The following is a 26804-nucleotide window of genomic DNA, read 5'->3' on the forward strand; positions in this document are numbered from 1 at the left end:
CCCAGTCCGCCAGTGGCCTGCGTGGGGCGGTGCCATTTTTTTCCTGAGGGTGAGAGGAACAGGGAGGACGCCAGGGCCTTCCGGCAGCTTTTCCTCCAGACATGAGAAGGGGGCTAAAAAACCCGCAGGTGGACGGGGTGAAGGGGCACGGTTTGCTCGCCACACTCAGGAGTTCAGTTATATCTGTATCCATGTAGTCGCTCTCTCCCTTCCCCCCCCCCCCAACTCAGGAGGTGGTACAGGCCTTCCTGCGGGTGCGATCGCCGCTGGGACGGAAGCCCGGCCGGGTCAGGCGTTGCCGCAGCCTGTTTGGAGGGTTGTAACGCTTTGCTGCCGGGAGCTCGGTGGAGTGAAGGGGCTGTCGGCTGGGTTTGAGAAGCGCCGGTGGGAGCCGGCACCGGTAAAGCAGTACGGGCTGGGGTGTGGTGCGGGAGAGGGCTGTTTAATGCGGGACACGAAACGATTTTGCTCCAGCTTTGAGACGCTTTCACAGTGACTTTATTAAAAGAAACTTTCGATGCGTACTGCTGGCCAGTGAAGGGAGAGAGACCGGGAAGACCAGTTCATAACCATGTTTAATATTAGCTATGGGAGAGGTTAGACATCAGCTTTCTACTGCTTTGTCACATTCTGTAAATTATAATTGGCACACTTGCACGTTGGTAATACAGCAGGAACAGTTTCACAATAAAACATTCACATAATACAGATAGCAACACCCAAAATCAGAGTTTTCTCCCTCAACATTGCAGGTGTATGTCCTGGCGATAAAAAAAAAAAGGCCGGGTAACCCAAAACATAAACCCAGCTGGCAGAGAATACAGTGATATATGGAAAATACCTCCTTTTTAACTTAAGGTTTTGAAAAATATGCCCTAAAGATTAGGCATGTAGTGTATCTAAAAGTTACAGTGCTTATGGCAGCAGACCTTGAAACTTCACATTCATACTTGGAGGGGGAAAAGGGCATTAGGACTCATTAAATAGGAATTATGCCACCTAATGCTCAAATCCCATTTCAGCAATTATTGCCAGACTTCAAAAATACCAGTTTTGTTAAAAACCTATTAAAAGAGTATTTGCACAAGTTTCATTTTCAGTCTGTTCTAGAGACAATTTTTCAGATAAGTCAGTAGACTTCTGCTTGCAGCCTTGTTAAACCATACATCTAAGGTTTTATCTCTGATAGAAAGGGCTTCTCATATGTATCTATAACCTAAGAGCTCGACTTATCCCTTCTTGTACATGCTTTCTTGAACTGGGACTTCTGTGTTGTGATTGTCAAGCACCACTGCTGCAAACCCCCATGTAAGAAAGCTCGCTTTTGAATTTAATCACCAGTGCTGTAATTCTCAACTATATGGAAGATGATGGGGACGGAAGAAGCTCTTACCTATTTTTTTTTTAAACAGTGTCACAAACAATTATAAGGCCAAAATACACAATATTAAATATAAAATCTAAAATTAAGTTGCTAGTATTCAGTGAACAAAACTGAGGCATACAAAATAGTTTTACAATTGTGTGTAAATTCACAGTAGTTTTCAAAAGGTGCTTTTCCATTTTCAGCAACTGGTTAGTTGTCCAAGTGATCTTCATGTATACAGTAACCAGTTAAAAAACACAATGCATTCAAGAGCTAATGGTTCTTCAGAACTTTTTTCTTTTGAAACATTACATCTATTTTAACAGCAGTAATGTAGTAAAATAAGACTATACCCAAAACAACTTGTAATCTTCAGTTGGTACATTGTTTTTACTATTGAAAATGAAGACTGACTTTATTTTTAGGTTTACTTTGGATGTTGACATGTGAAAAGCACACTGAGTGTGAGCTCACACTTCAGAAATTGTCAGGACTCGTCCTCGAGAAAACAAGATGTAGAACAGGAAAAAAAATGGCAGCACCAAGTATTTTTTTCTCCTTCCACATCCTATTGGCAACTGATGAAAGCACATGAAGATAATGTAATTACACTGGAGTTCAAAAAGAGAATTTTAAAGCTATGAAACTAGAGAGCTTTTGGCAGAGCGTTTCCCTGAGTCTTTATTTTTTTAAAATTATATACTAGACATTATGTTCATAGTCAGTTACAAAGGCTGGGGATTAATAAAGGCTGTTGAGCTACATTGGCAAAAGTTAGGCACTTCTATTCTTAAAAAGCTTAAGCAAGAACTGCTGAGGAAGCAATTTAAATCTTCAGAAACTGGTATTTTTCCAAAGGAGAAAAGCAAACTTCACATTCTTCTGTATTAAGAATTTGATAAACTGAAATTACACCAACATTGTGAACAATTCTAACAGGGATATCTTTCAGGGCAAGACTGAAACAAAAAAACCCCTCTGGGACTGCTATATAATTAAAAAAATGTTGGCTTTTATAATATTTTATGAAAAAATAGAAGGCACAACTGTGCATCAAAACGATGATTTTGTATTTTAATCTGCTTACATTATTTTCATCAGCATATCAGACTTTCTGTAAGTCTTTACTGTAAAGATGTGGTTTAGTAACAGTAATGGGTTAGCTGTAATAAGCTTTCCATAGTACCCAAAATGTAAAAAGACTATTGGCAAGAAGGAATCTTTGAAAAAGGTACATTCAGCAACAGATGGGCTCATGTCCATCCACTAACACTTCACCATTCTAGCTCTACGGGATACTCTCCAGTGAGACACGCAGTGCAGTGACCAATCTTTCCAACGCGCCACTTCTGGGTTTTAAGGCTGTTCTCATTCTCTTGCCTCGCTTTGATGCTTTCCTGCACGGATGATACCAGCCCTTCCACAGAAAGGTAGACAACACTGTCTGCTCCTAGAGGAAATAAAGAATCAGTTAAAGCTGCAGTATTGTACCAGATGCAGTGCTCTTTGGAAACATAGTTGCATTATGGAATGGACTATGATGCCAGGTGGATCACCTTACCTAAAGAGAATGGGCATGAAAAATTACCAGGCCATAGTAAGCCTTGCCCTTCTCAAATTCTTTGTGCAAGGAGCAACTCACTGAAATAGAGACTGAAGGTTCTGAGATGGGAACAAATATGTCACACATACTGCCAAAACAGAAATAAAGTGCAGAGGGTGTATTAAGACTCCCTGAACTCTGCATAGTTTCCCATAGTTGCCCTGTAGTTCAGGTCTAGGTAGAAGCAAATGTGCATCCCAGACTGAGCACCTGGAACTACAAACTCTTACGGGGACTTGGGTGAGGGGAAGACCATCATGTTAAAAAACAACACAGTTCATAGGAATGTTCTAGCAGTAGGAAAGTTTGATGGCCTTTTCACATCATTAGTTTTCTATCATTTCACTCATTATTTTGTGAATAATACTTAAAGACTTGAAATACTTCAGTGTGCCTTCACAGTAATTGTGGGCAAAAGAACTCATTGCAATACTAGACTATGAGAGTATTTAACACACGAACTCAGTTTACAGTGTTCTAACTGTAACCACAACTATGTTCTTAAACCATTTAAAAAAGTATTTTGCAGCCCAGTAGGCCATGCCTGTATAGATCTCCTCACTCACAAGCCTTCACATGACTTCTGTTGCTGATACCCTACGAAGAGCATATTATTTACCTCATCACAAAGAACAAAAGCTGCTGGTTCTTTTGTTCTCCTGCAAACACGACTCATTTTAGAATTTGAGAATGTTTTTAACATTCTTTGATGAGTTTTAAATGTCATTTCTTTCAAAGTGAAATATATAATGCAGTTAAATTATTTACATAAATTTAAATTTGTAGAAAAATCAGTGGGTGTTCACAAATTCCAAACATATTTTTATCAACATCTCATGAAAGTGAGAACTACATTAGCTTTTCATCAAAGGACAGATTTTCACCACTTACTTTTCTTCCTGGTGTTTTGCCTACTGTTGTAAAGTTTCCCAGAAGGAGCTTTAAGTATGGAAGGCTTTGCTGTCACGCCTTATTTGTAACTTATGATTACGCAATTATTCTAATGTTTTCTATTCTTTGGAGAAATATAATTCACTGTGTTAAAAAAAGTGTGTAGCTAAACTGGTTTGATCTGTAGGGTACTCGCAATGCAGAATTCAGTGTATCAGCCTGGTGAGTTTTCAGTCAGTTTTGTCACTGTTGCCTTGGTGTGCTGTGCTTTATTTTGATGTGGACAATAAAATACCTACAGGTGAAAACTCCCTCTTAAAAAAGAAAAGAGTAGCACTTACCTATATAGTTTGCAAGATCGTGAAATTCAGGTCTGTTGGCAATGAGTTCTTCTTTAGTTGGAATATTTATACCCATGTAACAAGGAAATCTTATGGGAGGTGAAGCCACGCGAATGTGCACCTGAATAAAAATACAGTTTCAAACAAGACTGCTGTGGTGAAGGTCAGTAGTCCATAACAGAACAGCAAAGTCCCAGTTAGGCAAATAATAATGAAGAACAGAACACAGCACTGCGCGGAAGTCACAGAAGAGTTAAAAATAAGATAAAGGTTTTTTTCAGATGCCAACACAGCAGGAGAGAAAGACACTTTCAGAATTCATGTTACAGTATTTCCTAATGATAGTAAAAGGTTCTCATCCTGATTTTGCTTTTCTTCTGTGGTGTTCAGTCCTTGACGCACATGTTTTGGTTTACAAAATCAAATATACACATTTTTTCTCCAGTGACAGACTTGCACACTCCATTTCAATTAAAAAATCCTAATGACTTAAACCCAGTGTGCTCTGGTGACTTAGGCATGTGCTATGTAAGTATGTGGTTGTACTTAATGCAGTACCACAGGTCACACATGTCAGGAATACCTCACCAGTACTTGATTTTCTGATCTTAACTAATTTGCTTTCCATTCTCTCTTTATTTGCCAGATAGTGCTTCGTAAATGTTCTTCTCCCCTTAATCACCCAAATTTCACATTCGTACAAAAGAAATGCTTTCACCTGTCATGGGCGTCCCTGTCCATGGCAGGGAGGTTGGAATTAGGTCCTTTCCAACCCAAATCATTCTATGATTCAGAATAAACATGCACTAGCCATTATCTTTTTTGCACACCTGCCCTTTTAAATAAGGAAACAATGTGTAGTACAAATGAAGACAGGTGCTTTACCCTCTTATCAGTCTTCAGTTTACATCTGTATTGTGCTAACTGAAAATTAACTTACCTCTTTGGCTCCTGATTCTCTCAGTAGTTTTATTATGGGTGAAATGGTATTGCCCCTCACAATTGAATCATCAATGATAACAACTCGCTTGCCTTTAAAATTATCAGACAGAACGCCGAACTTCTTTGCAACACCAAGTTGCCGTAACCTCATATTTGGCTGGATAAATGTTCTTCCTACATATCGATTTTTACAGAGTACTTCAACATATGGTAGTCCACACTGTAAACAGGAGAGTTAAACAGAATTAAAATCTAAAGAGCTGGTTATTCTCAGTTATTGTTTTCTTAAAGCAACCTTAGGACTTAGTATGACTTCACAGTAACAAAAAAACTTTGAAATACCTTAATTTAGTGGAATAGTGACAGAAAAATGCAAGTGCAGATGACTCAATAGGAGTACTGGGCATATTCAAGGTATAAAGCTTTATCAATACAAAACTAACAGGTCATACCATTATATTCCATTACAAACAGAGATCGTTGTAAATATGCTTGAGGGAGGAAAAGACAGGTTACCATATACCTTTTGAGCATAACCAAGAGCTGCTGGGGTTGCAGACTCTGGGACAGTGCTGACCAGGTCTGCTTCCACAGGTGCTTCAATAGCAAGCTGCTGCCCACACCTTCTCCTGACTGAGTACACCATCTGACCTAAGAACAGCAAGAAGTGTTTTTTTCCTGGTATGCATAATTCATATTTCCTTTCAGTTTGCTGTACAAATTTATCTGGCGAGTTCAGGCATAGAAGTCAGTGAGAAAAGCTCCACAACTAACACACAGTCACTCACATAAGGTCATTTTTTATTTCCTTCCATAATGCCGTATTCTTACATTCATATTCATATCACTACACAGAGAATTAGAATCCAGTTTGCCCTAATCGGGTAACTAAAGGTCGTGTGGATGATACAAAATGTATTTAAAGAAGGAAAAGAATAGAAATTATGCCTGCCTGTTTATGACATGCATATTCTATTTTTAGGCTCCTTTTTCCAGCAGATCAGGTTTGTGTAATCCTGCTGCCTGCCTCTGCCCACTTACTAACTTTGAATCAGTTGGCAAAATTTACCCCAAACTTAGTAAGGGGATAAGAGGCCTCAGAAGCTTTTAAGGTCCTAAAGAATTTGAAGCATGAGAGGGAACTGGAGGGATTGTGATGAGGGACAGCCAAGGGTCCAGCAGCAGTATTGAGGAATGTGAGAAATGAGGATATTTGAAAGGCAAGAGGATCATGAGAAAAAGGGGTGTGGGGTGAAACTGGCTTTATGAGGATGGGGAACTGTATTGGATCAACAGACGGCATGTCCATAGAAAGCCAAGAAGATAGGTTCTTTGATAGGTATGAGTCCTGCCTTATATCTTTTTCAGATAATTTTTGATAGCTTCTACTGAAATAATAAAAGCATTAGACTCACAACCCCAAGTACTTAGATAATGCATAGATTTACAAGTTATATTAAGAGCATCTTCCTGAAATAACCCTTTCTCACAAAGAAAATCCTGAAATAGGTTGTTTTTCGGGTTTAGGGTTTTGGTTTTTTGTGGTTTTTTTTTTTTTTTTTTTTGTTTTTTTTTTTTTTTTTTTTTTTGTTGTTGTTGTTGTTTTTTTTTTCAGATCCTATTTCAGAAGTCTAATTTTAAAAACTATTCCAAGAACCAATAAAGTTCCTCTCTTTAGTCTCTCACTTTTAAGGAGTATTTCCTCTACATCATGTTTCTGGTTCTTCATCCCTTCCATAGGACTAGACAGGCAGCCTGACTGAGGCTATATGCACAGCCAGGAACAGGAAGGTGAATCAAGCTCATAGTCAGTGGTACCCTGCATCTATGATCCCAGATCCTTTCCAGAGTCATTGTTTTCCATGGCAACATCTCCCACTATTCAGGAAGGAGCTCTGCACATTGTTATCTTCTTACCTTCAAAAATACTGTCTGGTCTTGCAAAATAAACATATTCAAAGATGCAGAATGCTGACGGATCTCCTTCAGGTCTTGGTACAACATCCAGTGTCTGGACATCGTATCTGGATATTTTCACAATCTCTCCAGGAAGGATCTCACGATAGTACCTTGAAAGAGAAATACACAGCATTTAGAAATATCCTGAACCTGGAAGATAGCTTTGAAATATTAAAAAAATTCAACTGACAGGAACATCTAGCACAATAATTTGCTTCTGTCTTAGGATGTGACCTGAAGTTTTTTAAGACCAACACACTAAGACAAGTGAACCTTACTAAAACAGTATGAATTGATACCCAAAAGCAATAAATGAGTTCTCAGCACCTGAGAGTTATGGTATTCTTCCTATATGTGAGATGTACAATACTCAAGTCTAGTACAGGCTTCATTGAGATAAAATATATTTTAATAATTTAGTCCTGGATCAATACTAGAGGACTTTTCTGTGAAAGCTAATTAACATTAAAATGCAATATAAAAAAACAGAATAACCGTAAAGCTAACTGGAAATTACATTCCCATTCTCCTATCTGAAGAAATATGGAACAGTGTTATGTTTATTATGTTACAATGTTTAACCTTATTTTTCTAGATCTTTGGATGGCTGTTCTAGTAATTTCAATCTGAATCTCTCCCAAAGCATTGAAATGTTCTGGAGATATAAATCAGAGGTGAGCAAATCTGTGATTATTGACTGGTAAAATACTAGCATTAGCAGCAGCACTGGCTGCTTCTTTTGAAAGCCCACAGGCTTCAGCTGATGGTCCTACACGATAAGCTTTTCTTAACAGAGATTTTAAAGAAGTTTCAGAAAATTGTTATTTTTATCCATACGTAGAATAAATTGTCTCAAGAAAGCCCCTGTTACCAACAGCTTAAAGTTCCTACAGAGACAAGGTAGAAGTTACATCAAGGGAACACAGAACACCACACCTACAATAAAACACTGTGGAATGGAATGAAGACTAAAGTGCCGTCACGTAGCTGCCTGATTTTGCTTGATGTATCTTTTTATTTGGTAGTTGTGTTCTTAATACAATTTTTCACAGTTTTATTTTAAAAGGATCCAACTTTCCTTATTAGTTTAGTCCCAAAATGCACATTGTTATATTGCCTGATTAGAAAATTAAATATGCATCCTCATAATCTTTCTTACTTTAATCATGTTCTAGTTCACAGTTGCCTTCCACTCGAAATCTGTGGTCTCTTAAAGAGCCTCTTACCCATCTCTTTTTGTCCAGAAAAAGTATCACACCTTTCTTTTCAGAGAATCTTAGCTCGAGCGGTAATGTGAATGTCATCTCATGTTTTGGCTCTGATGGATGTTGGCACATATGGAAATAGTTTCAAGTGCCCATCATTTTTTTCAAACAAACAAGCTTATTTTGTTAGACAGCATATGCTACAGCTCAGGTTAGCCTGTGAGCTACCAGTGTAACCTTTCTGTGATTCAAGAATTATTTTGCTATTCTGCTGCAAACATGCCTAAAATTAAAAAGTAAAGTCTAAAAAGGAAAAGACTTTACACAGTAAAGTCATCTTTACTTATGATATTTGGCAATTTGAGGTTTAATGTTTAATTGCTGCCTGAGGAGAGATTTCAGATAAAGTGAGAACTATGGCACTTACTCTGCACCAATGGACAAAAAGCTACAGGATTCAGAAGAGACTACCCATCCTTCTGTTTCACTGTTATCTTTTCCTGAAATAAAAGATTTCAGTTGGAGTCAGCCCACAATTCTTGTTACTGTTACCCCACACACCATTGCATTTCCACTGCAGTATCTGCCTTGTTTAGGTTGCCAAGTGCACAAGACTTATAATTTAAAACTAAAAGGTAGAAAATTCCAAAGTTTCTGTAATATTATTAAAAGAAAAATAATAACATACTGAATTCCTACAGAGCAGGAATGTTTGTATGCTTTAAAAAAGTCTTGGTAATTTTTCCTGTGGTTAAAATTACCAAGTTTTGTGAAGATATGGGACCATTTACTACTTTGCCTTTAAATTACTTTATACAAACTAACAGATTCTAATCTCACTTCATGGAAAATGTTGATTTGCAGGCTAAACAGGAACACAAATAATTTTCCCTATAAACTGACTGCATAGTGTTCTGTTGCCATACCACCTGTGACCAGGAGTGCTTGGAATTCAGAAATATATTGCCAATAATCCAGCACTTTTCAGCCACCTTACTACAGAAGAAAGGAAGAAACCAGACTTGTTTCTGGACTGTACAGTGGCCCAAGCAACTGGCTCTAAGTAGCCCTGCCTGAGCACAGAATTTGTACCAGAGGACCTCCAGAGGTCTCTTCTGGCCTCTACCCTTCTGTGATTCTGTTCATCCCTGCTTTCCTGTTTGGCTGATGAGATATTAACTACATTTTCACAAATACTCTGTTAAGCTGTGCTGCCTAATTCTGACACTGACATCAGGCAACTAGAATTGCCCTTTGCTGAGAACATGAAAGATATTTGCAGGCTTCCTAAATTTATTTTTTTTCCTTACCAACATTTTTTTGTTGTTTTGAATTTTCAAAACTGACCTTTGCATCCACATATTCCTGGTTACTCCTCTATAAATGTAGCTTTAATTCCTTAAATCAGTGATTTCAGGCATAAACTATATGAATATGAATATGATTATGAATATGAATGTATGGTTTACCTTTTCCATTCATGTCCCCTACTGGAATAAGGCGACCAATGCAGAGTGGGCGATTCCCATATGGATCACGTACTGCATAGATTATGTCTTTATGCATAATTAGCAATGAATATGAAGTTGGAGTTTCATTCATTAAATTTTTTATTCTGAAATGAGACAAAGGTGAACATAATCGTGTGTCACACAAACAGCTGTGTGCATTTACAGCTGCATACATATCATGCTGAGATGCTGTTCTTGGTTCTGAAACCCATCCTCCTCACCTTGCCACCCAGTCGGCTGTATCGTCATTTTCTAGAGGAGGTGTGAAAGCCAGCAGCTGGGTGATCAGCTCACTGTCAGAACTGGTTGACAGCCCTACACCGTGCCTCATAAGCTTTTAGGACACAAAGCAAAAGTGTTAACAACATTAAAAAGAAAAATCCCACATAATACTGCTCAGATTTTAACTGAACAACACCCTTGTGCAATGAACTAATGTTTTTAAACATATCCCTGCTTCAGCGGATCAGATCACAGTAACATCAAACTTCTTCCAACAAACCAAATATGTAAAAAGAGCAGATACAATCATCTATGACTGGTACTACATTTCTCCCTTCGCATCTCATTCCTTTGCCCTGCATGCAACCAAAAATAATATCACCAATATTCAGGGCATAAACTCATGCTTTGGTTATTTACTTAGCCTTGTGCTCCTGCTTGCTTTGCGAAGAGAGGTAAAAATATACAAGGGAAAATATGTAATTACCTATAGCAGATACAGAAAGAGATAACAAGGCAGAATGGTGGTTTAGGAACAGAGCAGCAACAACAACAAAAACAGAACGGAAACAGAGTGGGATTAAAAAATGAAAATCCCACAACTTAAAAGTTTGCTGAATCTGGTCAGTCTAATTGTTCTGTCTAGGTGTATTTATGCTTCTAAGAGAGAAAAGAATCTTCAGTGTATCTAGCTAATTATTACAACCCATTTAATGCTGTATGTATTACAGTTCTTAACTTTTATCTTAAATCATTTACAATCATGGAAAAGATTCACCACTGTCTACATTTCCTCATCGCTGTTGTTTTCTCCTATCCATTTATACCCTTACGGCTCTGATTAACAATGGGCTAGGTTCCTTCGGGCATTCCATACATTTGCTTCAGTGCAGGAATATGAACTCTTTTGGATGGAATATATCATAGGTGTTATTTCATAATGAAACATCTGCTAAATTTTATTTGCCTTTTTAGCACATACCATTCTAGCCAAACACACTATCAACACTCGATCAATAGGAATGTGACCGTCAGTCTAGAGGACTGGTAAATTATCCCCTAAGACAGTTACAAATGCCTCCCCTCTCCGGGACTTGTTCCCCCCAAAATGACCTATTTTGATTATGGTGCTGTCTCACTATCCCAAGCAGTATAACATTAAGGAAAAGTCATAGCAAGTTTACTGGGGATACCAACCTTCCTCCTGAGTTGTATAGCGTTTGTTAGCTCCCCATTGTGCGCCACAGCGATTTTCCCATGAAGAGTCTCTACAACAAAAGGCTGGCAGTTCTGTAGCTCAGAAATTCCTGAGGTGGAGTACCTTGTGTGCCCAATACCGAGGTTGGAAACGTACAGCTTCTTCAGGCTGTCTGCATTGAAGATGTGATTTATAAGACCCATTCCCTTTGGGGGAAAAAATAAAAGTTCTGTTTGGTTTTGTTTTCCTGGCAACTTTCTAATTTCCCCTCATGTTTGTTTTTAAAGCAAGCAGATTTAAGTGAAAAGGCAAATAACCAGGAAGACATGGGAAAGAAAGAAGCTGAGTAGGTGTCACAGTGATATACCAGATGCCATTACTCTGTTTTTAAATAAAGCAATATACATCTTTGTGCTGCGGATTTTCATGGAGCAATCTATTCTCTTACATCTTCCAAAAAACACTACCAAAACAAACATGTTGCTTAAAAACACCAGACAAAAAGACTGCCAGAAGAAAAATTCTATGTAGAGAATACCTTTTACAAGATCACAGTATATTGGATTTACTTTTATACTGGGTCCACGGTAATGTTTGGCAAGAATGACAGTGGGATCTAACAATGTCAGAAGTAAAGCTTTCTCAAGAGATGTCACTGTTTACTTAAAACAGATTTTTCATATAGCCAGGTTGCCTTCTATGTGAAGCAAAAACGCATGAAAACTTTCTAGTCAAACGCCAGGAGCATCTTTTGGCAACAAGCACTATGTGGAGGTAATTCAGTAGCAAGAATAGTCTGAAAAACCCTACACAGAGAGTAGAAATTAAAGACTGGATTCCAGGCCCTCCTACAAACTCCTGCTTCTGCCACTGCCTGTGGGGAATACTTACATCCTTCTAGTGTTTGGTTTCCCTGTTGTGCGTGGTAAAATTGTGATATACACAGTAGTACACATAACACTCCTCTAGGACCTTCAGAGATACATAGGAAAGGTCCAAAGCTGTGAATGGTCCATAACTTGTGTTGCAGGTACAACAACAAGAGAGTGGGACAGAACAGGAAGGAAAGAAATTGGATGAACTGTTTTCAGAGCTCAACCAAAAAAGCTTAAAGAAAGCTCAGCTTTAGGGTATTTTCTGCTGTGACTGCTATAGCGTTGGAATACCAAGCAGCTGTGGTTACACATGTGGTTTTAGGATACTTACTATTACATTAAAATGTAATCAATGCCTCAACAGTTGAACTGGTATAAGTTTGCTTTAATGAGTCAACGAACTTTATGCCAAATAAATTATAATCTCTTGTCTCACAGATGAAATAAAGGGTGGTCTAAAGTCTGTGATTTGTTCTCATATATGTACAAAAATGCAATCATGCACTCCTATTTTACTTAGGTCAACTTTATCTTGACAGGAGATCTGACAGGTCCAGTCTTAATGGATGTAGCCAAGTTAAGCACTGCAATAGCTTAAACAAGCAATGTTGTTTTAAACCAGATTTGGTTACACAGGTACATAATCTTTTAATTGCCATTTGAAATATTCCTCAGATTTAGACTGTGCTGGGGTGGGATGGTGAATGCGAATTACACCAGTATAAAAAATTCCCAATGAAGACAATTTTATGTCTGTATTATACAAAGCTGCTTTATTATTCTGCATATCCAAGTGTGAAACAGTCTTTCTTCTTCTCACATTGCTATGTCTGTACAAGAGATGTAAATTTTTCCACATCATGAGCTAGTTAATACAGTATGACAATAATGTTCTGTTACACAAATCTAGCTGAAAGTCTCTGAGAGACAAACCTGGATGAGTCCTTCTGGGAGATTCTAAAACAACAGATTAATGTCCTTTGTAAAGGGCTATCAATCTGTGGTCAAAGGCTGGCAAAAATAAGAAGGGAACACATATCCATGCCTTGGGCATTCCAGTTCATACTCTGATATATGTACTGCCTTAAGCTGTTGACAAAAGTGAGTAAATTGATGCAGTGAGAAGCAGGCACCTTTTCCATTCTGTTGTCTCTGCTATGAAGAAGAGTCAAACGGAGTTTGGAAGGCAAACGGGTACAGCAGCATCTTAACTGCTGACATTTTTATGGACTAGTTTACATGTCAGAGTCCTAAATATACTTTCACCAGTGTAACAGACCCAAATGTTTGTTACATTAGCACCACTTCCAGGATTAAACAAGTCACGCAAATTGTATTCCACAAGCTCTTTGTTACACTGTGGTTATTACAGTTTTTAAAAGAGCTGTAGCTGACGAGCATATTGCAAGGATAAAAGAAACCATCACATGCTTTGCAACTCTTAAAATATCAAAGCTAATATGATGATATAGTCAATTAAATTCTTAGCGTGACAGCTAAGCATTGCAGCTCAGTAACATGGAAACACTGCTGGAAGTTCATTCTAAGAAATACTTTCTACTACAGGATTTATAAAGCAGCCCCCTTTAAAGGAAGCTGAAATTCCTGGAAACCTTATGGAAAGCTGAAACCCAAGCAGAAGCAGGAATGAAGAACACATAACATGGTGCTGAAGTTGAGAAAAGCTGCATTCAAAAGGGTGTGTATGTGCGTGTGTGACTCAGACTGTAACAGATAGCAGGGGGGAAATGCCCGAAGAGGTGAGAAACATGTTGCCTGAAGAGACAAGATTTTGCATGACGTATTGAGCAGACATTCATACATACACATGCTGATGCAGCAAAGCAGTTCTTAGTCTTGGGCTGATTTGAATCTTAATCTTCCCCAGAGACCTCTGGTTGTGAAGATGAACTGCTTTTTGACTGTAGTTAGAGGGCACATATCAAGAATTGCCACATGGTTATTCTGTGATATAGTTTTATTTCCAATCTTCTCCTCTTCCAGGATGGAATAGGGTGATTATTATTTTCTTCCTGATCACTATTCAATACAGAATGAGCAGAAATATCCCCTGAGCATGCATAATAATTTTGAGGCTATGGCCATTTTATGTCTTTTAACATTCCCTGGAATTCTCTCAGCTCAAGAATGAATGGAGGCTATCTTTTATTCTGCTTATTTTTATCTATGGGTAAAGCTGCCACTTCCTTGAGTCTCACTAATGCAAGAATTAGTTCTCCATTTGCCTGTGCATAGCCTGTAACTGTATTTCTTTCCTCTTCATCTCAAGTTGCATTGCTGCTATTCCAGAACGCCAGAGTTAACACCTTAGGTGCAGGGTGACTTTGGTAAGTAGCTTTTGTGACATGAAGGTAATGTTGATACAGGATAATGGTGGCGTATTTGTTTTAAACATTACATCACTAAACAAACATCGCTTATGACAGAAATTGCACAAAAAACAACTAAATACAAAACAAAACAGCCCATCATAACATGTTACTTCCTAATTATTCTGTTTCCTAGCTGAAATAAACCTTCATGCATCTTGGCTTGACATCTACAAAACATTAATTTATATTTTACCTTGTGTACTTTGAATGCCTGGGATGACTCTCCATCACTTGTCACAATTCCAGCACTCTCCTGGCCCCTATGGACAAAATAAAGTCAACATAAAGTGCTGAAATGCTGAGAACAAAATGCTTTAACATACAGTGGATTGGTGTTTTCTCGTCTACTCTTTACAACATGAAATTTTTAATGTAGGCCTGTTTGTTGCTTGATTTTACAGGCTTGTAATTACAACTGTTTTTTTGCCCATGTTATGCTTCATTTCAAAACAGTCACATAAGGTTTGTGCCTAAGCCCACTGAATTCAGCAGGACTCCTTCCACTAATAAGCACTGGCTCAGGCTCTTCCTGCAGTCCTATTTCAGTGTGGGCATAAAATAACAGCAGATGCTTAATCTGAAAAGCCACTTTGCAGTGATAGTAGTCTAGGCTGTAGTAGTAGGCTCAACAGTGCTACTCTATTTCTGCTTTGGGTGGTGGTGGGGGAGGTATTAAGAAACTGATGGCTTTGCCTAGGGAGTGCATTGTGTCTTCCACTGATCACCTTTGCAGAAGCTTTTGCATTCTTGCCTTTAAGAAGACAAGCTAGCGTTTATACCTCTAAAAGCTATATGCATACTCCGATAAAAGCATTTGAGCACATAAACCTAGTATCGGGCATCACAGCTTCTGAACTCAAGCAAAACAAGTCTGGTGTACAGTGTCACTGCAAATGGAAATACTTCTCTTACAGATCACCCTCAGGCTGGCAGCTGTGCTTTGCTGCTCACAAGAGCTGTATCAGCTGGGATGACAGTGTTTTTCCCAGCTTGCTCCCAGCCCTCCCCAGGCATGCCTGGGTCCCCCAAAGCTGTGCTGCCGGAGCAAGACAGAGTACTGCACGGCTGCCCAAGGCTTGCATTTCAGTCCCTATCCATTGGGAGGGTATGCTTTGCAGACTGGATTGTTAATGGGTAACAGTGCAGGCCACTCCATCCCCTGTTAAAAGGCTTCCTGGAGAAAGGCAGTGTTACCTCTGACAAAACTGCTGCCATGTGCCCACTGTGCCCGTAACTCTCCTAAGGATGCTGGGGGACTGGTAAGCTCCCATCCATTCCCATATGTAATAATGACTGAAAACCGAAGATGCTTTCCTTAAAAAAGGAAACAGGATATTTTTAGCGTATTAGACGAAGATGCTGCTTGTGCATTAGACTGGTTTAACTCAACCAAAGTCACTGGAATTATTTAGTACAAGCAACAATAAAATTTGGTGCAAAAAAAATCTACAGAATCGCCATGCTCACTAAGAATCATCTCCGGAGCCTACAATTGGTCACTAACAGACTTAAAATTGGTCACTAGCCCCAGCTGTACATAAAGCAAAATTTTAAAGAACATTTGCTTGCAGAAAGCAAAACAAAACTAACTGAATGAATTTACCCTGTTATTGACACAGACCTTCAAGAGAAAATCAGAAATGGAGGACATTCTTGAACCCATTTATTTTAACTCAGGAAGATGTCTAGTCTATAAATACAAAGATGGGTGGTAAACTTTAAAGGCTGACACACAGCATTCAGCAACTTTGAATTCCAATGTTAATTTCCATTTAAATACTGGCACTGTCCCTTTAAACATCAACAAAATCAGTAGCAAGAAGGAGGGAAGCAACCATCCCAGCAAAGGCCCACACAAGTCAAAGGCCCTCCTTGTCAAGTCATTGGGTTATGCCTTTCATGTAGTGCTAATGAAACAGAAGGAAACTCACTATCATTACCACAAAGTTCACACAATTTTATCAATCCAGCCAGATTTTGAAGTATGCAAGCTTTGTATTAAGCATCAGTAATAACCAGCGAATATTAAGAGTTTAAAATGTGCACGTATGACCACCAATTCAAAACCAGCTGAGAATAAACACAAAGCAGGATGACCCCATCCACATTAGTGTTGTATCAACCATTGCAGCTTGTTTGGCAGCTGTGCCCCATGGTTCCCAGCTGTTATCCTGCGGGAGGCGGGAGCTGCCGCAGGACCCACCCCACCAAGGGCAGGCACGAATGGGTTTTATGGGGCTCTTTTCATGTGTGTGTGTGTTTATTTTAAGGCACAAGATAGCGTGACCCTCTGTATTCCCTGTGTCCTGGGCATATAGAGGAGAGCGCTGGCAGGGCAGCCCCTTCCCACAGAAGGGTTAATGCCACCACACCGCCCCAGCGGCTTTTCCAGGATCCAGCTTGCTTATTTGGCAGTTTCTCAAGTTACTCCCCTTAGGCAGCTTGAGCCAGTAGAACTAGATCCTTTCATCTCGGTGGAGCTTACTGACAACCAGCCGCCTGGTTTCCTAGGAAACAAAATCTTGGCTAGAAATAGTGAATCATTTCCAGGTCACTTTCAACATGGAGAGTGGAGCAGGGAAGCATTGGACTGAGGAGGAGGTTAAAGCCTTGTTAAGCGTCTGGTCAGAAAAAAACATCAGAAAGCAACTCCATGGCACCCTGAGGAATAAAGGGATATTTATCTACATTGCTAAACGGCTGCAGGAGTTAGGAGTTTGCAGGGATTGGAAACAGTGCCGTGCAAAGTACAAAAACCTCAAGTATGAATACAGAACGGTTAAATATGCCCACAACTCTGGGGATGTCACTAAAACCATGAAGTTTTTCCATGACCTGGATGCCATATTGCGATATGAACCTGTCACACAATTAGCGGCAGAAGAGAACGGCATGTGTTCTGTGACTGAGGCGCAGCTGAACACGAGCCCCACAGCCGAGAGCATGCAAGGTAAAAACCTGGTTTTTTGCTTCTATTTCTCTCTCTTTGCTAAACACCCAAAGGGAACAAAACCGAAGCCTGAGTTTGCTGCTGGAGCCGAAGCGGAGGCTGCGCAGCCCCAACAGCACGGTTTGAACTGACTTGATGCGCTCCTCACGCAGGGGAATAAAATGTTAGCACCCACCAGTGTTGAAGTCTGTAAATACACCGTAATTCTGGCAAAATTATGCTAACGGCTTGTATTGCAGCCTCGGAGAGTGCCGGCTCCTGTCAAGGCTCCTGCACCCCGTTGAAACATTGAATTAAGAAAAGCCGTTTTCTTTCCGTTTGCAGTACTTTGGAAGTGGGTTTTGTAGAGCTGCAATTCAGGTGTAAACTTAAAGTCAAGGTTGAAACTGTCATGAGGGGTTTTTAAATTGTTATTTGTGTTACAAGTGAAATTTAGGATTTTTATTCTTATTTCTCTGTAACTGAAAATTTACGTATGATGACTAAAAGCAAATTAAATTATTTTGTAAGCAATTCAACTTAAATATCTGAGAAACAGAAGGATGTTTAATAATGTCTCATTAAAAATTGTAATATAGTGAGGGAAGTAAAAATCATCATGTTTATCACACTATTTTGAGGCAAATCAAATGAATACAACTGCTTTTCTTCTGAAGGAGCTTTTACCAAACTATTTGCATCTCTTGTTTTATTCAGCCCTTCCTACCTATGCATTTAAGCTGTGCTTAACATTTCATTAGGGTCAATCTGCTATTTGACATCACTCAGATCTCCTTGTCGCATTCTAAATGTCACTGAAGCATAAGCCCCAATAATAGTTGTAAGTACTAAAATAACGTGGCTAAAAAGAGAAACGAAAAGCTTAGCTGTTTGTTCCCACAGTACGTGGCAATTTACATTAATTAAGATTGTGAATCTTTTTTAGGAAAACAAAAACCTCAACATTAGTATCAGGGGAGACTGCCAAAGGGACAGACAGGAGCTGGACATCTGACTGGCTCTAGTACCTTTCCACGTCTCCCTCTACAATACTGTTTTACAGGTCTGAATAAAATAAATTGCCATTTTTCTTGTCATTGTTTACCTTAATGAAAAGCTTGACCTTAATCTGTCATCGCCAGCAGAAAGCCTCTAATCTGTCAAAGCCACTTGAAATTAAAATGGCAATTTTACAGTTTTTTACCATGTGCTCTCTGCACAGTGTACTGCAATCCATTTTTATTTTTAAACTTGCAGAACCGAGGCCAATACGGGCTGTTACATGAAACTAAGATAGTGTCCTTCATCTGAGGATCTGCCCTTAGAGTACCATCTGTGTTTCAATGTAGTTTGCACCAAGTGTTAATCCCAATTCGCATCTGCCTTAGATCTCTAGCAAATTTAAATCAGAAAAGGTAAATTTCAGTTGTGAATCCCACACTATAATATGCATTAAAAAAAAATTACTCCTGGCTGAGACACACCTAATTTTGAAATATTAGGACAGTCTGGGTCTAAAAGTGGTATAATTAAATATCTCTCTTAAATGCATAAGCATTTCTGTTCCTCCCTTAAAAAACAAACCAAAGCAAAACCCAAAATGAAACAATAAGCAAAAATGTAAATGCAACTAACTGTAATAATGCAACACTAATGGCAAGAATTTAAATGCAAAGATTTTCACAACAACCCTAATTCAGCCACAAAGAAAATACACTAAGATAGGAATGTGTCATGCAGCTATGCAGGATGCATACAACCATAACAAGGGGCAGAGAGAAGAGCTGTGAGAACATCAACTTTCTTCATTTAAGAATACAGGTCAGGCAAATAACTGCAGTACTAGAGGCCCAGTCCTTTGACTGCAGTCAGAGTTGCAGTGTCTGCCCAGCCCAGCACTTTGAAGGGCACTTGTATGGCTAACATGGTATCTGTGGCTTTGCAGCTGATGCTCACAAGTTCTTTCGTGGGGGCAGATCTGACAGTGTTGCTCCCACAGAAGGGAACATAATTCCCTACGTTGCTCTCACAGAGAGGAATGTGGTTCCTGGCAAAGGCTGCCCGCTGCCACTGCTCCAGACCTGGCTGCTCCCCCTCAGATCTTCAGGAGGAAGGGGGCTGCTTTAATGTGGGTATCATCATCCCTACGGCAGACACACCAAAGTACATTACTGTCCCTGCAGGTTCCCTCCTGGGCTCCTCCCTTTCAACCACAGAGCCTTACAGGAGAGGAGGGAAAAATCGTCCCTCTCCTCTTTAAAGGGAGGCCGAGTCTCCTCATTTTGACAGAGCTGGAGGAATCAGGGATGTCTAGGCTTGGGACTTGGGTAGCAAGAACAAAGCGCTGTCATCAAACTAAAACCTGTGCTGAACAATACTGTCCACCATGCATGTATCGTTTTGTTTGAAGAACCCGGTAGCTATACTAATTTGTTTTGCTTAAAAAGCATGACAAGGGACAGGGCATGCTCCCAAAGAAATGACTGTATTTTTACCATTCTGCTTAGCCTCGGTGAAATACTCATATCCATCCTTAATGTAAAGCTAAGATTGCTGGGGAGGGAGAGGAAAGGGAAGAGACTTAAAAATAGGCTACTTTTATGGGGCTGAATGGTATTTCTATAGTGTTTACCTGAGTCATATCTTCATATCTGGTAAAATGAGTTTTCTTTTGAAAGTGTAATTGAATAAATTAATACTGAAAATCACAATCAAATCTAAGAGAGAGGTGTCTCAGCACAAATGTGGTAGCAATACACACACTAATTCCCAGCTCGTTCATGGAAGATGACACTTTCTGCATAAGCAGAGTCAGCAGGGCAAGCCAGAGGTGTTCACATTCTCCTCCCAAAACACGTTTTCAGAAGCAGTTGTAGCTTAAATACTAATTAAAACAGGTAAAAGTCAACATTTTCACCTGTCTTAAAATCTGTGTATTATCCCAGTAATCAACAACAAAGAAAATGCATGTGGAGTGATGATGAACTATGAAAAATGGTATCTTTCATTAGAGTTCAAATGAATGACCTTTCCATTTCCTTAACCAGTTTTGACTGTCCCAAGTTAGATCAAGTATTACTAAATCAAGTACATGATTTACAAAACTTAAGCTCACCTAGTAATTCATGTTAAGTGACTTACTCTTTGATATTTCTCTCTTTATGTTTAAATATTAATTCACTGGTCACTTTCCTTGACTTTCACTTTACCATAGCAAAAAATATTACAGAAATATTACCAATATTGCAGAAACATTACCAAGTCTGGGCAAAAATGCATTAGCAGTGACAATATTATCATATGTACAAAACTCAGATAGCTACTAGAAATCCAAAAAGATCCTTCAGAAATGCTGACTTGAAAATGTCACTCATGCATAATTTTCCATGACGACTTTTAACAGTAAAGATGCCATTGATAAGTATTTTATATACTTATTTTTTACTAAGAGTGTGCAGTACTGTTATCAAGTAACTTTTTTGCTCATTAGATGCTTGTTTTTTCCCATCAAACATTTTAACATCTTTTTTTTTTTTGTGTTGACAGTTCTTATTTCTTAAGATAGTAACTTGTTTCTGTTTGATATTACAATGTAATTAAACCTGCTCATCCTAGTACCCAGGTCACACTCAGCAGCCTTCCAACAGAGAGTTTATTTCGCCCTTCCATAATCTGCTTTGCAGCACTTCAGCAGGTCAAACTCCAGTCCAGGCGCTAGAGGTGAAGGCACGCCTTTCCCTCCTCAGCTGGCTGCAGGGGGTAGCAGCTCCTCCCAGGGAAGCCAGCAGACAGCTGGGAGCAGTTGGAGATGAGGCCACTGCATCCATGAGTCATTCTGAGCCCTGCTGAAAGTCAGGAGGATTTAGGATAGTGTTTGCAAACGCAGTTTTCAGTTTCACCTACGTCAGGATGCCAGGCTGCATCCCAACCGCACCTCGGCACGGTTCTTGTGACGAGCTACTGCAGCACCTTTGAACAAGGCAGTTCTGATCTCTGTGACCTGCCTGGCTGGAGCTGACAGTAGCTCAACTCTTGTACAGTGAATCACCATTTCAAATCTCCTGACAGCATGGAACGTTGAATACAATGTATTGCCACAGAACAACTTAAAAGTCTGTCCTCTGTGAAAATTAAGCTGTTTCAGAAGCTGACTTATATGCTGCTTTGTACACTTACACAGAAACTTGATATGATACTACTTTTTAAACAAGTGTAGGAATGCTATACTGTAAAAAGCTAGACTGAATCCTGTCAGCATTCTTACATTTGTTTAAAAAGCAGTTCTCTAGTCGCAACGCTTTCATGCTTTCCCTATGCTATTAATGAATTTCATAGATTCCCAGAATTCTTTGCAGAACATTCTTGTTATCTTCATATGCTTCTCAGATTTTTCTTTTTCTTTTTTGGTTGTAGAGACGGGTTTGTGGTTAACTGAATCTTTGTGCAAAGCCCATTTTTATTTGTATGTCTGTTACTTTTCATTATCTACTTTAAAACTCCTTTTAATGTGTTACCCGACCCACATACTGAGTCAGGAAAGCATACAAGTCACTAGAATCAAGTCAGTTTCTACAAGAATATTGAAATACATTCCAAACAGGCTTCATCTGCAAGATATAAAATAATTTCATGTACCTCCTGTAGCTTTTGTCTCCTTATAGGGACAAGCCAAATTAATTTTAAATTTAAATACAAATTAAGTGTGGAGATTACCAAGTTAATAATCTTATTATTATCTTCCAAATGTGTGTGGACATTTTCACTTAAACTAATTCAAGTTAATTTAGTCCATACCTACTTTTCATCTAAAACCTCTTTCCTTCCCAGGTGAAATATCAATTTCTTTAGAAGATGATGAGGATGCTCCAGGAGATCCACTACTTTTTATGTCTCATGTCAGACCAGTTCAACTAGGTATAGTATGATGGTGCAGAGATCAAAACTTAAAAAGCAGCACCTTCTGATAGCTTGAATACGTCGTCATTCCGTTTCTGATCAACATAACTTTAAAACAGCCACACTTTTTGCACCATCTCCAGTTTTACCACTTGCAGTCCAATGCATCACTAGGTACTGACCACTGTACATGATGCAACACTTGCACCACCACCGTTCACATTCAAAATACATCCCATGCTATAGCTTAATCATATTAATCACATTAATTTTGTTAAATGCTACTGGAAAGTATGCCAAATGGTAGTGTGTAATACCCATGTCAACTTGCGGATTTTCTCTAACTCATGTAATTTCTGCTTAAAGCAGCATGAGTGAATGGCCTGAGCCAGGAAAGATGCAGAGGTCAGACCCATCCCACTGAATAATGCAGATTTGCAATGCTCTGAAGCAAAGGGTGGTCAGCAATGCTTAAGTCCAACCACATACAACAACTCATCTGGAAACCATCCTACTATGGTAGTTTTGCTCAGGAAAGTCATTACAGAGCAAAGGCACAAATCTGACAGGCCATAAGGAGGAAAAAGATCCTAGGTGTGAGCCCCTTCAGGGGGCTGCTAAAGGGAACGGAGAAACTAGAACACATTTTAGGCAGAATCAGGCAACTAATGAGCTGATTCCTTGCCTGGATGAAGAGCAGCACTGTCCTGAATTTCCTACTTGTGCTTTCCATTTTTTATATACCCTCTAAACCCCAGCATACTTCCCAGTCCAGTTACAACTTCAGTACTCTCCAAGGTGCCATCCATATTCAGGGAGAAAACAAGGCCCCACCTAAACCTATGGTTTTTATGTTACACACTATATGCCTCCTGCCTGGCATAACAAGAAACGAAGGAAGAGACAAGAATCTCTCATGGGATTATATGCACATATATATAAACAAAACTTTTCTGGCACTAAAAATCTGAGTCAAATTTCACAGGAGGTATGTCTGTGTTACCCAGCGCTCTTGCAACACACCGCCAAGCAGATTCATTTTGTCTGCTAAAATATGTTCAGTCCTCAGAAAGCTGCTTTCTATGAAACCAGCAAATTAACTTCAGTTTGCATGGGCTCTCAAGTACGTATTGATACTAAAATGTCTTAACCTAGTGCCTCTCTTAGTCTTTAGATTTCAGGCACTATTTCAGACACTGCTGAAAGAGAACTTTGAGGCCTTTGTATCTATATTGCTGAATATTTTGGTTTCATTTCGTCAGATTTCTCATTTTGAGGAAGCTTAGAAAAAAATCCAACATGGCATAAACACATCTTTCAGGTAAAAAAATAATGTATACCCTGTATAACAATTTTTTTAAACAAATTAGAGCTAAATTACATTTGAGACCCGAGGAAAATTTTCAGTGATCATAACTTCCTTTCAAAGTGGTGCTTGTGGGTAAGGTATTTTGAATCACTGTTTTTTAAAGGGAGAGAAGCAAAGAGGGCCACTGTTTTCCACTCTGAATACAGCAGAACAAATGAGCAATACACTGAGTCACTAGAAATTATTTGAGCTAATATCCACAACTGAATGTAAGCTCAGTTGCAAATGAACTTACTAGTGAGAAATAGTGGTCTACATAAGAACTAAAGAAACCTTATGCCTCCCAGATTCCCCCACATTTTGCCTGGGAAATGCAGGAAACACCTGTGTTCTTCTTCCTCTTTTCTTCCCCTGTGCCTTTTCTCTATGGTCTCTATCTGGCAATGAAGAATGAACCATTGTGGAAATGCAGATAGTTGAAATACTCCCAGTAAGACCGAGCAGAGACTACACCCAGCCTATCTGACGTTGGCAGTTGTCAAGCGTGGCAGTTCCTATGGTTGCATTCACCTGTAAATGAGCATTTTCTTTGACTTCCTCAGGAAGAAATGAAGAAAGCATAATAGATATGTCACCTGAAAACTATCCTCCTCTACAGCGTATCAGTGGGCTGGCTGCTGCAGAGTCCCGATTAACACAGAAATAACTGGGAAAAAACTGACACCTGTTAGTACAGCTTTTTCCCAAGTAGAATGAATTACAGACACTAGCAAAGAATGCCTCTATCTAGCACAAGTTTGTCCCCAGACAGGTAGTTATGCACAAGTATGCTTCACTGGGGCTGTATGTACAAGCAAAGGTCAGATATTTTTGCCATCACACTATATAGTTCGGTGACTGTAAGGTACCAAACCCTCATAACCTGGCTTGCCCTTTTAGAATAAGACACTGGCAAATGCATTTATCACTTCAATATAATTCATAATTAGAAACAAGGAAACATTAAAAAACTGTAAGAGATCATATTTCGGTGTTTTAAGTAATTGCAGGGCATCCATTACCTCTTAAAAAATAAAGTTGAAAACTGGAGAAAATTTATAATTATCTTTGTTCTGCAGAGTAAGATAATTCAAACTTTAATTTCTACTAATAAAAAGACCCAAATAATTCTGATTGGCCTGCAGTGAGAAAAGTGAAGGTTCTATAGCATAATAAGAAGCAGGTTCATTATTACACCAGTCCCTGTGTGATTTAAGACAAAAGTTTTCATTCCTCAGCACCCCACAAACAGGGTGCTTTGTTAAAGAGTTAGGATCAGATTCTTCAGATCCTTACCTAGTTTAAATCTCTGCATGTGTGTAAGACCAAAAGCATGGCATGAATGCAGAAAGTCTTGAGCTAGTGTCAGTGACTCAAGGCACAATTTGTTATTGTGCTAATGCAGCACTAATGTCTGAACAACAAAACAGCTCATCCTTTATTTTCAAATGTGTTACAAGTAAAAGTTCAGTGTATTAGGTCACACCAGAAAGAAACAATCCTCTTAGATTAAGGGTACATATGCTATCTTAATACTGGTTTTCAGAAGGCAGAAATAATGTCGGAACTAACAAAAATTCTGACATATTAATACCCAACAGCTTTATTTTAATGTCACCTCCGCTCCATCTTTCTCTGGAGAGACAAGTCATGAGGAAATTGCATACTTCATTCTCATTCTCTCTGTCCTTCCCCAACCACCCAATGCAGGTAACCCGTATCTGTGTCTCCCCTTACCCCACACAATGCAGGTAATCCAGCGTCAGCAATAGAGGCTTCCAAAACATCGACTTTTATCCCAACAGTAGCAAATGAAGGAGGAAAACACTGGACTGTTAATGAAGTCAGAGCTTTGATACGCATATGGTCAGACAAAAATATCCAGCAACAACTGGAGGGGACAGTGAGAAATAAAAGAATATTTGAACAGGTTGCTGCTAGACTTCAAAAGTTCGGGATTGACAGGGACTGGAAGCAGTGCAGGACTAAATACAAAAATCTGAAACATGAATACAAGAGTGTAAAAGGTGCCCAAGACTCAGGGAGTGCAAGAAAAAGTATGAAATTTTTTAAAGAACTGGATGCTATTCTGGGGCACAGCACCATGGAACAAGCAAGTAAATCACATAATGACGAAAGTGAGAGGCGTCCAGAATGGACAGAAGCAAAATCAGAAAAGAACTCCATAGGTAAGTACTTCAGCTACCCATATATCATTTAATCCTCCCTACCCCAAGCAACCAAGTAGATTAACCGATTTGCTGGGGGGGGGGGGGGGGGGGGGGAGAAGAACATTGAATGGAAACTATTTTGTCTAGTAGTTTTGTCTTACTTCATAACGTAATCTTTCAGACTGAGCAATTGCCCCAAATATTTTAAATAGAACAGAGAAACAAAAGGAGGGGAAAAAGATGAATACGTAGGATAAAATAAAGTGATACAGAGGGACCAATTCCAGTGAAAATCATGGCAGAAGAAACTGTTTCCAGCTTAGATGAAAAAATGGATCAGAGTGATGGTCAGACTGTGTTACTGGAAAAATTAAGACACTGAGCCACAAAGTCTGTAGTTATAGACTTTGGTTAGAAGACTAACATTCAATCTGTCAATCTGTTATGGTCCCCTGTAGCCCAGTTTTACAGGCCTTTGGAGCAAGACTCCCAAACTACTGAGACAACTATTGTGAAAATAGCAAAGGAATAGCACCAAGAATGCTGGCTGAGCTTGCCTTTTCTTTTTCTGTGGTTATTAATGAATAACTTGGTAATGGATGGATTCATGCAGAACTCGAGTAGACTCATGAACCTACACTACCCAGGAGCTAAAACATTTTTTATTGGCATGTATAACCAGAAACATGCCTGTTGTTCAGAACAGAATTAAACACAGTAAGAATCCTACACAGGAGATGATATTACAGTGGCCAAATATAAGACTAGAAGTTCGTAAAGTAATGGAAGAAGTCAAGAAAAATATAACAGTCTCTGGTTGAAAACTATGAAAACATTTTGGGAGATTTACTCTTCAGTTGCTGTTTCTAGGCTTTTTGCTAATGCATCTACTACAGCCTGCTGGCATAAAGAGCATCCTAAGTTGGATGGATGTTTTGATTTGAAAAAGCACAA

The 26804-nt window shown here is 39.1% G+C and overlaps 2 protein-coding genes across 2 annotated transcripts in view; one reads left to right on the top strand and one right to left on the bottom strand.

Annotated features, from left to right (window-relative positions):
* Positions 1-226: 226 nt before the first annotated feature.
* Positions 227-11441, bottom strand: PPAT (phosphoribosyl pyrophosphate amidotransferase; the record flags this gene model as incomplete). The annotated part of the gene is made up of 9 exons (XM_080631039.1): positions 227-438; positions 4202-4322; positions 5142-5363; positions 5667-5794; positions 7061-7212; positions 8735-8807; positions 9777-9922; positions 10040-10152; positions 11238-11441. 9 exons carry the CDS (start codon positions 11439-11441, stop codon positions 227-229), a joined length of 1371 nt encoding a protein of 456 aa, XP_080487165.1.
* Positions 11442-17068: 5627 nt separating this feature from the next.
* PAICS (phosphoribosylaminoimidazole carboxylase and phosphoribosylaminoimidazolesuccinocarboxamide synthase) overlaps positions 17069-26804 on the top strand; it is a gene marked incomplete at its 5' end in the record, with an annotated part of 39585 nt that continues 29849 nt past the window's right edge. The window contains 3 exons of the mRNA XM_080631175.1: positions 17069-17456; positions 22263-22349; positions 25431-25868. Coding sequence (XP_080487301.1) covers positions 17069-17456; positions 22263-22349; positions 25431-25868 — 913 coding nt within the window. The remainder of the gene's footprint in view (positions 17457-22262; positions 22350-25430; positions 25869-26804) is intronic.

This window comes from Psittacula echo (genome assembly GCF_963264785.1).
Source record: "Psittacula echo genome assembly, chromosome: 1".
In the NCBI taxonomy this organism is placed as follows: domain Eukaryota; kingdom Metazoa; phylum Chordata; class Aves; order Psittaciformes; family Psittacidae; genus Psittacula; species Psittacula echo.